General features: G+C 41.2%; 2 protein-coding genes across 11 annotated transcripts in view; both read right to left on the reverse strand.

Moving 5' to 3' along the window:
- LOC129845330 (engulfment and cell motility protein 2-like) overlaps window positions 1-1,690 on the reverse strand; it is a 33,415-nt gene extending 31,725 nt beyond the window's left edge. For 4 of the 5 annotated variants that reach the window (XM_055913245.1, XM_055913232.1, XM_055913240.1 and 1 more), the window contains exons 1-2: window positions 1,600-1,690; window positions 68-151 (exon numbers count right to left, since the gene is read on the reverse strand). The gene's annotated coding sequence lies outside the window, so the exon portion shown is untranslated. The remainder of the gene's footprint in view (window positions 1-67; window positions 152-1,599) is intronic. The other variant, XM_055913225.1, reaches the window with a different exon arrangement.
- Window positions 1,691-1,893: 203 nt separating this feature from the next.
- On the reverse strand, window positions 1,894-18,178 carry LOC129845360 (ADP-ribosylation factor GTPase-activating protein 1-like). Of its 6 annotated transcripts, XM_055913256.1 has the most exons (14): window positions 17,993-18,178; window positions 17,602-17,672; window positions 17,279-17,388; window positions 16,793-16,964; window positions 16,527-16,627; window positions 16,318-16,404; window positions 13,240-13,354; window positions 12,974-13,030; window positions 12,850-12,882; window positions 9,825-9,854; window positions 9,092-9,148; window positions 8,601-8,660; window positions 8,096-8,163; window positions 1,894-7,983 (listed from the first exon to the last, which is right to left on the reverse strand). In XM_055913256.1, the coding sequence occupies exons 2-14, from the start codon at window positions 17,659-17,661 to the stop codon at window positions 7,602-7,604; spliced, it is 1,332 nt and encodes a 443-aa protein (XP_055769231.1). In that variant the 5' UTR covers window positions 17,662-17,672; window positions 17,993-18,178; the 3' UTR covers window positions 1,894-7,601. The 6 variants fall into 6 exon arrangements, with proteins under 6 accessions (XP_055769231.1, XP_055769239.1, XP_055769246.1 ...); XM_055913264.1 differs by lacking the exon at window positions 9,825-9,854; XM_055913271.1 differs by lacking the exon at window positions 8,601-8,660 and having other exon boundaries at window positions 8,096-8,157.
- Between the last annotated feature and the right edge of the window lie 195 nt (window positions 18,179-18,373).

The following is an 18,373-nucleotide window of genomic DNA, read 5'->3' on the forward strand; positions in this document are numbered from 1 at the left end:
GCTGTTGTTTCTGTTTTCTCCTCTCATCCTGGGTCTTATCTTAACAAGATATGGCGACCGTCCTCACCTGTTGGAGCGTTGAGTGGGCACCTCACTCGCTCTCTCAATCTCACGTTTCAGACCATGGCATCAGCTCCCCTGTAAAGACAAACTGTCAAGGCATCTTTGGGTCAAACACTGGTGCAAAGCCTAACAGTGGGAAAGTATCATTAGAGGAACTGTAAAATATAGTCAAACATTCCACCTTTAATGCTTCTCCACCCCTATAAAATCCCTTCCTTGAGAAGTTCCCTTTATCCTTTTCTTGATGTTAATAGCCAGTCAAATACTGACAACCTGCTTTCATGCAGACATTCCTTCTAAAACTATTTTAATTGCATCTCAGATTGAAACCAATCTTGCAGAACGCTTTTAACTGACATCATTTGAGTGTATTGAATTTCTTATTTTATAGACAGAGGGATTCTGTCTTGCAATTCTTCTTGATGTGGGAATGTAAAAACTGCAAGACAAAATACACATTTTCAAAGGCATCCTGACTAAAATAAGGGATAATACTGTCTGCTGGTGATGCTGCTGTGGAGCTCAGCTACTCAAGCAGCCACTGACCTACCTAATCTGGGAAAGTTAGGAGAGACTTCAGATAACTGATCCTAAAGACCCCATAGCCTACCATGTACTGGCCCTAACTGCAAATCCTGAGTGGCAATGTTACAGTTATCTTATGTTACAGGGAAATTAGTTAAATCGTTTGTTTTCAGGACTCATGCATGATCCTGGCTCTTGACATAGTATGACAGGTAGGTAGGTACCTGATCTGATAGGTTACTGAGTAACAGATCCCCAGCTTGCAGGAGGACAAATATCGACCTTCTGTAGAATGATGGGGACAAAGAGTCCCCCTCACAGACAGATGAGGGTGGTTTCAGTGTGTCACACAAGGCAGCTGGATACATTTGTAACAATGTATCAATTACTGCTGACCACCACCTTGTAAGACCATTGTAATTAAGACAGAATGGGCTGCAGCCAGGATGCATAGCAATAAAATGACATTCCTGCTCTCAACGCTGTATTTTCAGAAACCTGGCCAAATTGTGAAATAGATATTAATAATAATTTTATAAACAATTATAACCTCACGTAGCCTCGTGAGCGTTGATAATTTACTAGCTACCGAAGGCAGTGTGGCTGTAAATGAGCCACATCGGATGGCAAGGCATGTAAATCCATTTACTAATTTGAGAAACACAGCTAGCTTGAATTAAATTGTAGCCAGCGCTTTATATAACTAATGGGAATTCATATTTCAACACTGAAATCCCCTCCAAGTGAATAAAATCCTAAATGTATGAATTTATAGAACGTAACGTTATTCGTCTCAAGAGTGAATCATCACTGAAAAAAGCCTACACACGATATTCCATAGGAGAATGATTTGTTCCTTCGCAAACATCTATTTTTCACTAGGCTACTGCCGATGTGTTTTTTGGTCTGCAGGCGCGCAACAGTGATTACAATATAACGACAAAATTCTATAATTACTCAAAACTGTTAATTTACTGATAGTAAATAGTTCATGTAACTGCGGTTACCTACCCCATGGCCTGGACCGGATCGCCGTTTGATACTTCCACCAATGCAGCATCTGTGGTAATACGATACATCACCACGCCTCGTAGGCGGGACATAAAATATACGTCCATGGCTACTGCACAATAATCCTGTCTTTCACATACATTCAACATTTTGATTTTAATCAGTGCATGTGCAGGGCAATGCAATTAACATTTAATACATATCGTAATGTGACATGTACATGGTATAATTAATCTCATGACACCATATTCAAAACATATGATATCTACCAAGGAAAGAGGGGGGAATCTAAAACAGCATTTTCAACATACATGTATGTTTTTATTTTCCATTCAGACAACAGGTAGTGCACATACAGTCCCTTCAGAAAGTATTCACAGCCCTTTACTTTATCCACATTGTTGTTTTACAGCCTGGATTTAAAATGGATACAATAGCAATGTGTCACTGGCCTAGATACAATACCTCATATGTCAAAGTGGAATTAGGTTTTTAGATTTTTTTTTTAAATTACAAATTAAAAGGCTGAATGAAGTATCTTGAGTCAATAACTATTGACAGCCCCTTTGTTATGGCAAGCCTAAATAAGTTCAGGAGTAAAAATGTGCTTAACAAGTCACACAAGTTGCATGGACTCACTGTGTGGAATAATAGTGTTTAACCATTTTTTCATGACTACCTCATCTCTGTCAAGCACTGAATTTCAAACAAATTAAACAAAGACCAGGGAGGTTGCCTCAAAGGGAAGCTATTGGTAAATGGGTGAAAAAAAGAAAAAAAAGAAGCAGACATTGAATATCCCTTTGAGCATGGTGAAGTTATTAATTACACTTTGGATGGTGTATCAATACAACCAGCCATTACAAAGACACAGGCATCCTTCCTAACTCAGTTGCCAGAGAGGAAGGAAACTACTCAGGGATTTCTCCATGACGCCAATGGTGATTTTTTTTAAAGTTAGAGGCCTCCCAAGTGACACAGCGGTCTAAGGCACTGCATTGTAGTACTAGCGGCGTCACTACAGATCAGGGTTCGATACCAGGCTGTGTTGCAGCTGGCCGCGACCGGAAGACCCATGAGGCGGCACACAATTGGCCCAGCGTCGTCCAGGTTTGGGGAGGGTTTGGCCGGCCGGGATATCCTTGTCCCATCGTGCTGTAGTGACTCCAGTGGTGGGCCGGGCGCATGCACACTGACACGGTCGCCTGGTGTACGGTGTTTCCTCCGACACAATGGTGTGGTTGGCTTCTGGGTAAGGCGAGCAGCGTGTCAAGAAGCAGTGCGGCTTGGCGGGTCGTGTTTTTGAGGATGCATGGCTCTTGACCTTCGCCTCTCCCGAGTCCATACGGGAGTTCCAGCGATGGGACAAGACTAACAATTGGATATCACAAAATTGGCGAGAAAAAGGGGTAAAAAGTACACAAAAAAATAAAATAAATGTTAATTGTTTAGGGCTGTGATGGGAGAAAACTGAGGATGGATCAACAACATCGTAGTTACTCCACAATATTAACCTAATTCAGAGTGAAAAGGAAGCTTGTACAGAATAAAAATATTCCAAAACATGCATCCTGTTTTCAACAAGGCACTAAAGTAATACAGCAAAAAATGTGGCAAAGCAATTAACTTTTGTTGTGTTTAGGGCAAATCCCATACAACAGAGTACCTCTCCATATTTTCAAGCATAGTGGTGGCTGCATCATGTTATGGGAATGCTTGTTATTGTTAAGTGGTGAGGGTTTTTATAGGATAAAAAAAAAAATACATGGAATGGAGCTAAACACAGGCAAAATCCTAAAGGAAAACATGGTTCAGTCTGTTGCTTCTGCAAAGTATTGACTCAGGGGTGTGAATACTTATGGAAATTACATGTACTATATATACACAAAAGTATGTGGATACCCCATTCAAATTAGTGGATTCAGCTATTTTAGCCACACCGGTTGTTGAAGTGTAAAATTGAACACAGCCATGCAATCTCCATAGACAAAGATTGGCCTTACTGAACATCTTAGTGACTTTCAACATTGCACTGTCCAAGGATGCCACCTTTCCAACATCAGTTCATAAAATTTTCTGCTCTGCTAGATCTGCCCCGGTCAACTGTAAGTGCTGTTATTGTGAATTGGAAACGTCTAGGAGCAACAACGGCTCAGCCGCGAAGTGATAGGCCTCACAAGCTCACAGAATGGGACCACCGAGTGCTGAAGTGCGTAGCTCGTAATAATGGTCTGTGGAAAGGCGTTCTCTGGAGTGACGAATCACGCTTTACCATCTGGTAGTCCAAGGAACAAATCTGGGTTTGGCGGATGACTAGAGAACACTACCTGCCCCAATGCATAGTGCCAACTGTATAGTTTGGTTGAGGAGGAATAATGGTCTGGGGCCGTTTTTTTTAATAGTTCGGGCTAGGCCTCTTAGTTCCAGGGAAGGGAGATCGTAATGCTTCAGTATACAATGACATTCTAGACTATTCTGTGCTTCTAACTTTGTGGCAACAGTTTTGGAAGGCCCTTTCCAGTTTCAGCATGACAACGCCCTGGTGCACAAAGCGAGGTCCATACAGAAATGGTTTGTCGAGATCGGTGTGGAAGAACTTGACTGGCCTGCACAGAGCCCTGACCTCAAACCCATCAAACACCTTTGGGATGAATTGGAACGCTGACTGCGAGCCAGGCCTAATCGCCCAACATCAGTGCCCAACCTCACTAATGCTCTTGTGGATGAATGGATATAAATACCCACAGCAATGTTCCAACATCTAGTAGAAAGCCATCCCAGAAGTGTGGAGGATGTTATAGCAGCAAAGGGGGACCAACTCCATATTAATGCCCATGATTTTGGTATGAGATGTTTGACGAGCAGGTGTCAACATACTTTTGGTCACGTAGAGTATTTCATTTTCAATACATTTGAAAAAAATTCTAAAAACATGTTTTCAATTGTTCATTATGGGGTATTGTGTGTAGATGGATGAGAGAAAAAAGCTATTTAAACCATTTTCAATTCAGGCTGTAAAACAAAATGTGGAATAAGTCAAGGGGTATGAATACATACTGAAGCCACTGTACATACACCCATAACTGTACATTTTACACATTATACATATTACATTACTATAAGGGACAAGCCTAAAGTAAGTAATGGTTCACATGAGATTCAAAAGCATTGGAGGAAATTCCCTTTAATCAATCACCAATATTGAATACTTGTTTAGATAAGTTAGTGGAACTCAACTCACCAACGCCCACTGTACTTAGAAATACTGGTTTTCAAAATAAAGAAATTACCTTTTTTTTATCTCCAAACCATAGCTACATTAGGCAACCAAGTACAATATCAAAAAATATTATTTGTTGACTGAACAATGATATCTACAAAGATTGTGGGTGGCAATCTCCAATGTGGCAGTCAAAACATGAATGGACATAAAAGCACATGGTTTACTTTACTTTTCAGCGTTAGGCCTATATTTCACTAAACCGCACTGCTGAAAAGTCTTCATTACCATCAATGGTAAAAAAATATGAGAAGATTCTTTAATTTGCAAGTGTTACATAACATATTTATACCTAATGATCCACTGTGAGACTTGTAGATCTATAAAACATAATATATAACATTGAACATCCTTTAGATTAAAACACTGGAATTCATTGATGAATACTATATTTTTTTAAAGAACTAAATTGGGACTGTAAGAATGTGTATTTTAGCTTGGTGGAGACAGCCCAATCGCTACGTTCACCATCAGGCTGGTTCACCATCCAGGCTGTGTGATTAGTCATAGTACAAAAAGTCATAGAGCATCAGAAATATGGAGGCAAACTGTAAACAGAAGCACCTCGTTTTACGTTCATAGTTTATCATTTGATCATACATGCTGTCCATCTAATAACGGAAAACACAAACCCAAACACACACTTAAAACCAAACTGACACCGGTTTATCAATAGATAGACTATGACGACAGCTCTTTAAGGCTTGTAACACAACATTAAAATAGAGGGTGGGGAGAGCGCAATACCGCAAAACATGCACTACTACACAAGCGTTGCAGTTAGTCATTAGTTATCCTGGTGTGTAGAAAACAACTCAGGCAGTCTTTGTTTCTCATTTAGCAGAAGCATTTCTCGTTCACACAAGACAATGCAAGCCACGCCACATCAGCCCGTATTGATGTGGTTCCACCAGAAAAATTGTCAGGTGAAGGAAATTCCAACAATCTGGTGCAATTAAGAAATAATAGCCTTGACGTCTCCTCTTTTTCATGAGTGAAAAAAATAATCTAGGCAACGCCACTCTCTCACATAGATACAAGGGTGAAATTGAGAGTTCCAACGGGAGACATTGCAAGGTGAGATAGTAAACAGTAGGAACTAGGCTAATCTGTGAAAAATGACTATGGAAAAGCCAGCAATTCAGGACACAGAAATGCCCATTTAACCCCTGTATACGAACACAAAAACATGTCAAATCGAACAACAAGGGCAAGGGATTACATGGCTGAAATTTGCATGTCAATGTAAAACATCGGACTCATGTTAGAAGTCCAGCGAAAAGCTCTTTCAAAATTGGCAGTATTCAACCTCACTCCTTGAGAAGCGACTGTCCGTATCAAACTGAAATTCGTATCAAAGATTCTTACATGACTGGCCTGAGACGTGTTCTTTGCCCGTTGTCTGTTTTAACATGAAGTCATGAAAACTTGGATGCAACACTTAACACGGACATGGAGACTGAAAAAAATCAGCTTAATGAAAAATCTTCTTTTTTTTTTGGAGTGTGTGTTGAGGACAACAGACGCAACTAGACTATACTAGATCCCACTGAGGTCACAGAAGGTTGCTGAGGTCACAGAAGGTTGCTGTGGTGGTCCCACAGGTTCGGCAGTATTACATGCAATGAGAACCAAGTCAGAGTTACAGTCCCTACTCCAAAAACGAATGTGTCCAGTTCTCAACACACAATAATTGTACAGCTTATCACATTAAATTAACACATTATCATTTATATTACAGTTAGTTGCTGAGATTAATGCCATGCGATCGACAACCACTGATTGGGTGGTGGAATAGTACTTTTACACTGTCAACCGCTTTTTAGACTAGGTTGTATTAAAACCTAAATGTACTTATCACCTGTTCCTCATCAAAATAACCAAGTCGTACCGACTCATAAGAGCTTTCTCTTCAGGTTTCAATGAAGACGGCTGAGAATGGAAAGAAAAAAATATTGGTAAAATACTGTACTTGCGTCACATGAATCCAGCAGCTACATTATATACATATAACGCCATTGCACAATGCTAAGCATCATCATACCAAGGTTAGCTGCAGTCGTAAATTGACATACAACAGAACATTTTGACCGTAAGTTTAAGTCAACACAGACCGCACTGTTGGGGTGCAAGGGATGCTGGCTTTACACGACAGCACACTAAACTGGATTCCAGTTCCTTGTCAATTTCATTATGCATAAATTGAGTGTGGAAACCCCGTTTTTCAAGGGATAACCACTGACAGACCAGGCTCCTCTCACTCTAAAAACTCTGGTTGAGTAGGTGACTACTGCCATCTTTAGTTGAGGATGATGTATTAAAATGTCAGACTATAGACTCATAAAACCAAGATGGCACCTTGCCTTCTAATATGGAGACAACTTTAAATGTGACATGAGATGATTATGACTCTGCTTACATTTAGATTTAACTCCTGTAATTAATTAAAGAAATGTATACACATCCAGCAAAATTAAATAGACTGCAACCTTCCTTTAAAATGTGTAAATATTCAGGAATACTCAGTGTGCGTTGAGCTCAATTCCATTTCAATTAGTTGTTATTGAGTGATAAATACATACTGAACTGGCATTGAACTCAACCTAGGTCAGAGACAGAACTGTGCAACTGTAAAAGTGCCTCTGAGAAGGAAGGAAAGAGAGAAGGCAGTGAAGGTAGAGGAAAAGGGAGAAAGAGCTGGGGAGGATTGTGAGTGAGGCCTCTACCAGTCTGCATTGTCCCAGGTTTCCTCAGCAGGTTTGGCGGGGGCGGCTGCGGGGCTTTTCTTGCCCTTGGCCTCTCCACCAGCAGCGTTGTCCCAGTTGTTGTCCCAGGCCTCCCAGCTGTCTCCAGTGCTGTGTTTGTTGTTGGATGCCGCCTTCGAGCCCCAGTTGTCCCAGCTGTCGGAGCTCTTCTTCTCAGCAGCAGAGTTATCGACGTTGGTCCAACTGTCGCTGCTTGGGGACTTCTTGGGCTTGGAGGAGCTGGTGCTGCCAAAGGACGTCCAGAAGTCCTGCGCAGGGGCCTGGCCTAGTTCTGGGCCTGAGGAATTGAACTGGTAACCTTCAGTGGCGTCCATGTTCTGGTAGCTCTCTTCTTCTGACCTGTGGGAGAAGGTTCGTCACAAAGAGGGGAGACGGTTATCTCAGAAATAAAGACCCTCAACGGACACATCACTATGCCTAATTCCAGATTAATTTAATCATTTTGATTTACCCGTCCTCTGGCTTTCCAGCAAAGAAGTCAGTCATGTCCTTCCAGCCTTTTGCACCAGCATCCTGAACCTGAGAAGAGGGAACACATGTCAAACAAAATTGAGAAAACATCAATAGACATGAAATGTTGATAAAGTCTACAACACTCACCAAAACAAGTTTACAAATCATGTTTATCAGATTCACAATAGTTCATTGACCAAAGTAAAGGTTGTATTAGGTTGTACAAGTTAATATAAGTACAATTCAATCTACACAGTACTCACCACCAGAAAAACAATAGCAGCAAGAGAAAAGGGAGATACAAATTGCATGAATATCTTCAAAATGTACATCAACACACCCAAACCAGTCTCCTTTTCAGAGTAAGCAGTGTGATGACTACACCAACGTATTTTACCTTGCTAAACTTAGGCTAATTCCTAATGAGTGCATAGCTTCACACGACCCTTACTCAGGAGACTGGTTGTAGGTTTGCAGTGAGGCAGAGGTCTGCCTTCTCCTACCTTGGATGCCAGCCCAGCAATGCCGACGGACATTTCATCTAGCAACTTGCCATCTTTTACCTGGACAAGCCAAATCACCGTTAATGGAAATGGAGACAACTCACAGCATCAAGAGGTGGGTGTGTAAATCAGGACATCACCACACAGACTAGCTCAGGCAGTGTTTCTGATTGTGAACAGTTGCACATTTTATTGTGCGCAAAGTGATTAGTCTTAGATTTTATTTTACTGAGAGGACAATAATGTGGTGATTAGCCTACTTATGAGACAGTAGGTGATTTCTGTTAGTCTCAGTCAAGATAGATATGAAAACACCCATTTTAAGAAGCTATGTTGAATATTTCTACATCAAGCAATTAGCTATTACACATGCACAGTGCACACTATAGTCAGTCACTAGAGCAGACACATTCCAAAGGAGACAATGCAAATCAAATGTAAAGCTGGTTTTATGAAGCATATTAGCCTATTAACTAACTTTAAACAGTTACCTTTTCGTGGGTAGGTTTGATAACATTCTCATTTAATGTCTGTCCTAACTCTGTGGCCTAGTCGGGAGTGACAGGGAGAAGATGTGTGAATTAAACAGAACAGTTCAACATTCACGACATTGCAAGACACTGACTGAATTTCTGAGTAGCAGGAAGCTGAGGCAGGCGAGGGAACTGTCATTCCATTCACTAGGACATTAAACAAGCAGAGTCAGCACAGCGAGGGCTGACCCTCAATGGGAACTGAGCAATGGAATGGTCATGCAGGGATATATAACCCTATGGTTGGTGAGTACAAAATAAGTGGTCATCATGTTTATTATTATGCCAAGATTTCTTTCTTTGTAAATGACAAGAATGTTCACACTCCTTGAATGGTTTCTCAACCATTGTCTTAAGGAGCCACTAAAGTGAAAGTGATCAAGAACTTCATATTAATTAATAATTTTAAACTACTACAGCCCTTGATATTAAGATTATCCATCAGCTGCAAAATATATGTTTTTCTGTCTGCAGCCAAGAAAAGCTCAATGTAACACTACTGGTTAGGCTAACTGTACTTATCCACCATTTTGCAGTGGTGGGTCTGGTCATTTTCACATACATTTTCAGACAGGACTCCGATGACCAGCCGACAAGCTTAGGGTGGGAATGAATACATTCATGAAAACAATGAGTAAAATGGGAGATGCAGGTATATGGACAAAGAGCATGCATTTGTTAATGATTTTACCGGCTCGGGGGGCGGCTTATAGCCCCTTAACTACGTCCAGAGAAAGCAAGGAAGTTAAAGAAGCGACAAACAGTTTAAACTACAGTAATGTTCACAGAATAAGGTCAGTTATTTGTCCAGTTCATTTATGAGCAAAAATAAAAAGGGAAACCTGTGGAAGAAAATCTATGTTCCATGAGCTCTGAAGGCTAAACATTTGCACTGCTGTTTCTGCTGCAGATGGAAACACATACAGTGGTGCATCCATAGAATTACGTTATATCTGGAATAATTATTTTTCTGTGGGTACATCATATGGAATTAGGAGGTTGAACCTCTTAACCAATACATGAAAATGTCTTACTCAAATAAATGACCCTAGCTTGGTATTTCCTGAGAGAGGGGGCTAGAACTATTTATCTTTAGCAGATCATCATGACTATCCACACTGACTATATGCCCATCCACGGGTCTCTACCCCCTCAGACAACTGCTAAAATTATTATTGTATTAGATTTTATACTCCATTACGCTGCCGTCCATTGATTATTGATCGCGATTACCATTAGTATTTACCTATTTGTCCTGCTACTGATCGCTATTACTCTTGTTTACATGTACAGTATATTTTACCATTAGTATATTACCATAAGTGAGTATACAAATTACTCCTTCAATTACAGACTGACCAGGTGAAAGCTATGATCCTTTATTTGATGTCACTTGTTAAATCCACTTCAAATCAGTGTAGCTAGATGAAGGGGACGAAACAGGTTACAGAGCCTGGAGACATGGATTGTGTATGTGTGCCATTCAGAGGGCAAGACAAAATATTTAAGTGACTTTGAACGGGGTATGGCAGTTGGTGCCAGGCGCACCGGTTTGTGACAAGAACTGCAACACTGCTGGGTTTTTCACGCTCAACCGTTTCCCGTGTGTATCAAGAATGGTCCACCACCCAAATGACATCCAGGCAACTTGACAACTGTGCGAAGCATTGAAGTCAGTATGGGCCAGCATACCTGTGGAACGCTTTCGACGTTCAACTCAATATTAGGAAGGTGTACCTAACATTGTAGAAGACATCAAAACCATGAAACAGCACATATGAAATCATGTAGTAACCCCCCCCAAAAAGTATTAAAATCCAAATATATTTTATATTTGAGATTCTTGAAGTAGCCACCCTTTGCCTTGATGACAGCTTTGTATATTCTTGGCACTCTCTCAACCAGCTTCATGAGGTATTCACCTGGAATGCAGGAAAGAACAGCTTAAATAAGCAAAGAGAAACGACAGTCCATCATAACTTTAAAGACATCAAGGTCAGTCAATGCGTACTTTCAGTCGCAAAAACGTGCAGTCGCAAAAACCATCAAGCACTATGATGAAACTGGCTCTCATGAGGATTGCCACAGGAAAGAAAGACCCCGAGTTACCTCTGCCGCAGAGGATAAGTTCATTAGAGAGTTACCAGCCTCAGAAATTGCAGCCCAAATAAATGCTTCAGAGTTCAAGTAACAGGCTCATCTCAACATCAACTGTTCAGAGGAGACTGTGTGAATCAGGCCTTCATGGTCAAATTGCTGCAAAGAAACCACTATTAAAGGACACCAATAAGAAGAAGTGACTTGCTTGGGCCAAGAAACACGATCAATGAACATTAGACCGGTGGAAATCTGTTGTCTAAATGTTACATTTTTGCTCCCAACCGCCATGTCTTTGTGAGACGCAGCGTAGGTGAACGGATGACCTCCGCATGTGTGGTTCCCACCGTGAAGCATGGAGGTGGTGGTGTGATGGTACTTTGCTGGTGACACTGTCAGTGGTATATTTAGAATTCAAGGAACACTTAACCAGCAAGGCGACCACAGCATTCTGCAGCAATACCCAATCCCATCTGGTTTGCGCTAATGTCGGACTATTTGTTTTTCAACAGGACAATGACCCAACACTCCTCCAGGCTGTGTAAGGCCTATTTGACCAAAAAGGAGCGTGATGAAGTTCTGCATCAGATGACCTGGCCTCCACAATCCCCCGACCTCAACCCAATTGCGATGGTTTGGGATGAGTTGGACCGCAGAGTGAAGAAAAAGCAGCCCAAAAGTGCTGAACTCCTTCAAGACTGTTGGAAAAGCATTCTAGGTGAAGCTGGTTGAGAGAATGCCAAGAGTGTGCAAAGCTGTCATCAATGCAAAGGGTGGCTACTTTGAAGAACCTAAAATATATTTTGATTTGTTTAACACTTTGGGTTACTACATGATTCCATGTGTTATTTCATAGTTTTGATTTCTTCACTATAACTCTACAATTTAGAAAATAGTAAGAATAAAAGAAAAACCCTTGAATGAGTACGTGTCCAAACTTTTAACTGGTACTGTTTATCATACTAAATCAAATTACATTTTATTTGTCACATGCGCCGAATACAACAGGTGTAGACCTTACTGTGAAATGCTTACTTACAAGCTCTTAAATCAATAATGCAGTTCAAGAAAGTTTATTTATTTATGCATAAACCCACCTCAACCACTCCAGTAAACCTGCACATTGAATAAAAGGTACTGGCACTGACCTAAACATACTCTTGCATTCTCGTGTTTTTTTAACTCGCATCGTAGTTATTATTATTATCACTGCATTGTTGGAAAGAGCTCTGAAGGTAAGAATTTCCCTGTACTGCTTTACACTTATTGTATCCTGTGCATGTGGCGAATAAACTTTGAAAGATATTTATTACTTGTGTCATGCGAGCATGAGCATAATAATGGTTTGCTTTTTCATCAAAAAGGGATTCACACAATCACATCTTTATCAACTTTGTTAAATGGCATCTCAGACCTGTAAGGTTAAGAGTTTGTATCTACACATTCATATAAATAGTCTAATCTAAATGCATGTTTTTAGAGCAGTACAGTAAGTTGCAAAATGATGCTAGTAAAAAAAAAAAACTTTACGATATCTTAATAGTAACTAAAAGTTTTAAAAACTTGATGGTGCTAATCAATCGGGTACTAATTAACTGTTGAATAAAATAAAGTCATACCTTTAGAGTTGCTGAGGTTGCAAGTTTTGCAGTCTGGTCCAGTGAAAAGACGGGAAAAAAGCTATTAACAAACAGTGAAATTAAGTTCTGTGACAGGATAACAGCTTTCCTTGGAGATACTTACATTATCTTTGGCGACGGCTGCAATTTTGCTTGCTCCGATTGTGAAATTGCTCCAGCCCTATCAAACAAAACATAAAATTCACACACAATTCACCACGGCAGATATCTTAAACTCTGCGTCCCAAATAGACACACGAGTCACCATGACAGATACCTTAAACTCCATGTCTGTGTCCCAAATATAGGGAATATGGTGCCATTTGGGAACCCCCCCTTTACTTCAGGGCCATGCAGATTCCCAGATGCTGTGCCATATTACTGCCGTACCGAGTAAATGGAAGATAGAGCGTTGTTCAGGACATCATCCTCCTTCTTCTCTGGGGTCGGTGTATTCCCAAAGCCAACATAGCGGTTCTCCTGATTCCCACTATAACCGCCACCACTACAGGGGAAATGATATGTTTGCATAAATTATAAGTCTTCATAAAAGGTGAGCAAAAACCTATATAATAAATTACATTAAGGAAGTGCTTTTATGTAACGTGACTTACAATCATGCATACGCATATGGGTGGTCCCAGCGGGAAATAAAAATAAATGACAAATATGGATGAAATTGATCTTAAAGCAAAAGTACAAATGTGTACTTTGTGGTATCTTACTTTTGGATTAAGACCCTGTGCTATACATTGGTTGAGCATTTACAGATAAAGTCTTGAAAGTTGTTAGTTAAAATTATGGTTAAGAATATATATAAAGAGAAAAATCAGATTCAAGTTATCTTTAAACAATAGTAAAACGTGCTCTGTGGCATCTTACTTTTGGTTTAGACTGTGCTTTCTGGCTACAATATGTTAACAGCGCATTCGCAAAGAATTCAGAATCCTTGACTTTTTCCACATTTTGTTACGTTACAGCCTTATTCTAAAAAGGATTACATAGTCCCCCCCCCCCTCACCAACCTATACACAATACCCCATAATGACAAAGCAAAAACAGGTTTTTAAAGTGTTTTGCAAATTTATTACAAAAAAAACAGAAATATGACATTTACACAAGTATTCAGACCCTTTACTAAGTACTTTGTTGAAGCACCGTTTGCAGCAATTACAGCCTCGAGTCTTCTTGGGTATTGACGATAAAAGCTTGGCACTAAACTATCCTTCCAGACTCATATTAAACATCGCCAATCCAAAATTAAATCTAGAATCGGCTTCCTATTTCGCAACAAAGCCTCCTTCACTCTCGCCGCCAAACATACCCTCGTAAAACTGACTATCCTACCGATCCTCGACGGAAGCTATTTTGTAAATGACATCAATACTCTACTCAGCAAACTGGATGCAGTCTACCACAGTGCCATCCGTTTTGTCACCAAAGCCCCTTATATCACCAACCACTGTGACCTGTATGCTCTAGTCGGCTGGCCCTCGCTACATATTCGTCGCCAGACCCACTGGCTCCAGGTCATCTATGCTAGGTAAAGCTCCGCCTTATCTCAGCTGACTGGTCACGATAACAACACCCACCTGTAGCACGCGCTCCAGCAGGTATATCTCACTGGTCATCCCCAAAACCAACACCTACTTTGGCCTCCTTTCCTTCCAGTTCTCTGCTGCCAATGACTGGAACGAATTGCAAAAATCGCTGAAGCTGGAGACTTATATTTCGCTCACTAACTTTAAACAACAGCTATCTGAGCAGCTGTACATAGCCCATCTGTAAATAGCCCACCCAATCTACCTACCTCAACCCCATATTGTTTTTATTTACTTTTCTGCTCTTTTGCACACCAGTATTTCTACTTGCACATCACCATCTGCTCATCTATCACTCCAGTGCTAATTTGCTAAATTGTAATTACTTCACTACTATGGCCTATTTATTGCCTTACCTCCTCACACCATTTGCACACACTGTATATAGACTTTATTTTTTTATATTGTGTTATTGACTGTATGCTTGTTTATTCCATGTGTAACTCTGTTGTTTGTGTCGCACTGCTTTGCTTTATCTTGGCCAGGTCGCAGGTGTAAATGAGAACTTGTTCTCAACAACTTACCTGGTTAAATAAAGGTGAAACAAAAAAATAAACATGTATTTATGGAGTTTCTCCCATTCTTCTCTGCAGATCCTCTCAAGCTCTATCAGGTTAGATGGGGAGTGTTGCTGCACAGCTATTTTCAAGTCTCTCCAGAGATGTTCGATCGGGTTCAAGTCCAGGCTCTGGCTGGGCCACTCAAGAACATTCAGAGACTTGTCCAGAAGCCACTCCTGGATTGTCTTGGCTGTGTGCTTAGGGTCGTTGTCCTGTTGGAAGGTGAACTTCGCCCCCAGTCCTGAGTGGATCTCTCTGTACTTTGCTCTGTTCATCTTTCCCTTGATCCTGACTAGTCTCCCAGTCCCTGCCGCTGAAAAACATCCCCACAGCATGATGTTGCCACCAACATGCTTCACCGTAGGGATGGTATTGTCCAGGTGATGAGCGGTGCCTGGTTTCCTCCAGACGAGACGCTTGGCATTCAGGCCAAAGAGTTCAATCTTGATTTCCTCAGACCAGAGTCCTTTAGGTTCATTTAAGCAAATTCCAAGCAGGCTGTCATGTGCCTTTTACTGAGGAGTGGCTTCTGTCTGGCCACTCTACCACAAACGCCTGATTGGTGGAGTGCTGCAGAGATGGTTGTCCTTCTGGAAGGTTCTCCCATCCCCACAGAGGAACTCTGTCGGGGTGACCATCGGGTTCTTGGTCAACACCCTGACGAAGGCCCTTCTCCCCCGATTGCTCAGTTTGGCCCGGGCGGCCAGCTCCAGGAAGAGTCTAGGTGGATTCAAATTTATCCATTTAAGAATGATGGAGGCCACTGTGTTCTTGGGGACCTTCAATCCTGCAGAATTATTGTAAAAAAAAATGTGTACCCTTCCCCAGGGGACAGGATTGTGCCTCGACACAATCCTGTCTAGGAGCTCTAGGGACAAGGCTATAGTGGTGAAATAATTACAATTTAGCAATTAAACACTGGAGTGATAGATGTGCAGAAGATGAATGTGCAAGTAGAGATATTGGGGTGCAAAGGAGCAAAAAAATATAACAAAAGATTTAAGTGCCTTTGAATGGGGTATGGTACTAGGTGCCAGGCGCACCAGTTTGTGTCAAGAACTGCAAAGAAGCCTGTTTTTTCACGCTCAACCATTTCCCGTGTGTATCAAGAATGGTCCACCACCCAAAGGGCATCCAGCCAACTTGACACTGTGGGAAGCAATGGAGTCAACATGAGCCAGCATCCCGGTGGAATGCCTTGTAAAGTCCATGTCTGACAAATTGAGGCTGTTTTGAGAGGGGGGTGGGGGGGGGGGGGCTGTACATCTGCTTCAGAGACAAGCATGGCATGGATACAATAGTCTCACCTCTGATAAGAGTTCACATCGTCACTCAACCAGTCCTCAAACACCTTGTCTGAAGGGTTTCCCGAGTTCTGGCCAGGGCCCCCTGAGCTACATTGGAAAACCAACCACAGATTATTATGGGATGTGATAATATTGGAAATGGGTACTTTGAAAATATTCAAGTAAGTGAATACTTTAGCTATATGAAATAAAACTCTTTTCACCCTTACCGATGAGACGACGAAAGTCCGGTCTTAGCCTGTGGCGGAGTCCAGTCCTTGGCAGAGGAAGTTTCAATAGACCACTCTTTCCCCTCTGCAATGGTTGCAACCTGTCAATAGAATAAAGAGGCATGCATTTCAGTGAGTGAGACCATTATAGATGTACTGTTTGATATTAGCATTGGAAATTCAGAAATGTTGATTTGGAGTGTCCCCGGCAACTTTATCATGTACATGACCATTAAATTAATGACTCAAAAGGGAGGCTTCCTTACCTTGTCTCTGAAAAGTGCAGCAGGTCTGCTGTTATATTTGTCCTGCATGGTCCAGGTGGCATCGTAATCATCTTGGAGTTCAAGAAACATTCGAAACTTTCCGTTCCCTCCCGCCTTCATCTTCTCCAGCTCAATGTCCTTCCACTTGTCCATGGTAACAGAGCGCACAAAGCTACAGTACAGAGATCACATTAGGGGTTAAATACTTCCAAACCGACTTGACAGGAAATGTTACTTTATTTAACTAGGCATGGGATCTTATATAAGAAGACATTTGGATGACTAGGTGGGTATGGTGGGTTAAAGAATATAAGTGGTAATCATCATCTTAGAAGGGCATGGTTGAAGGCTTGAACAATGACTTATTCAGGATAAGAGATTCAACAGTAGAGGGTTGACATTCATGCACAGACGAGCCTCTGCAGGCAAGCATAAATACCAGCACAATCAGAAAAATCGTCCTTTTGGAACATGGAAGTTACTCACCTAAGGTGCACTCCCAAGCCTCTGTGTTTGCCAGAACATTCCAGACAAATCCAGATCCCATAGGTCACACTCACCCACTGAGGATTGAAGCCCCCACACTCAAAGCAAAGCTGAGAAAAGAGGGGAAAATGTTGGCTCGCTATTTGATGTCGATATTGAAAACATGGATGTGGACACTATCACATTGAATATCTCAACAGAGATTGTTCACCCACAAGGTCCTAACGTCAGTTCAGCCTTGGCCCTTTGGGCAATCAAGTCGTGACTAAGTCAGCTACAACGTTACTGGTCAAACAGCAAACTAACGTTAGCTAGCTACTCACGTTGTTTTCCTCCTGGGTTCTCACTTCCTTCAAAACTCTTCTGGTCCTTGGGCTTGCCATTTTCACTGACACTGAAGAGAGTAATTATTAGCAATCGTACACATAAATCACGTCCTAGCTGCTTATGTTATCACCAACCAAGCCGGCATCAAAGCAATAACGTGTATAGCTTAGCTAACTACCAAGCGGCTAACATAGGACGCCAATGACAGACTTTGAAAGCCATACCTTGTTAAATAAACAATATTCGAAAATACGAACTGACTGCAACTAGAAAGCTGAATGTCATTCAATAGTCTATACTATGTATGATAGTGTATCTGATCTAACAGTTACTGTAGCTAACTGTTGTTAACTACGACTATGCTACTGCTAGCTCGTAGTCTCTTACCAGGCTGGGTATTGTAGAAACTAAAGAACGCGGTGTTTAAAGCGTCTCTAGTGCTTAGCTAGTTCGATATGGCTTTTTGCTAAATACGTGGAGTTAATTGACACCCATTGCGAAGAGCTATGCTAGCGGATGGCAAACACTGGTGGCCATGTTGACAACTAGCCAGTGGCAGATTTGCCTACGTTGGCATTGCAATGCATTATGGGTATTTTTATATATTTTTTTTATATGAAGGACTGTGACACTGACATACAAACACTGTTATGTGGAGCATTATTCCAATTGCCTGAGTAATTGTACCTATTAAAATGCAGGATGCATACATATCTAGCTACAATATTAGTCTATTGAAGATAAATGTCACTGAGGCTTTCATCTCTG

Source organism: Salvelinus fontinalis, chromosome 3 (assembly GCF_029448725.1).
Source record: "Salvelinus fontinalis isolate EN_2023a chromosome 3, ASM2944872v1, whole genome shotgun sequence".
In the NCBI taxonomy this organism is placed as follows: domain Eukaryota; kingdom Metazoa; phylum Chordata; class Actinopteri; order Salmoniformes; family Salmonidae; genus Salvelinus; species Salvelinus fontinalis.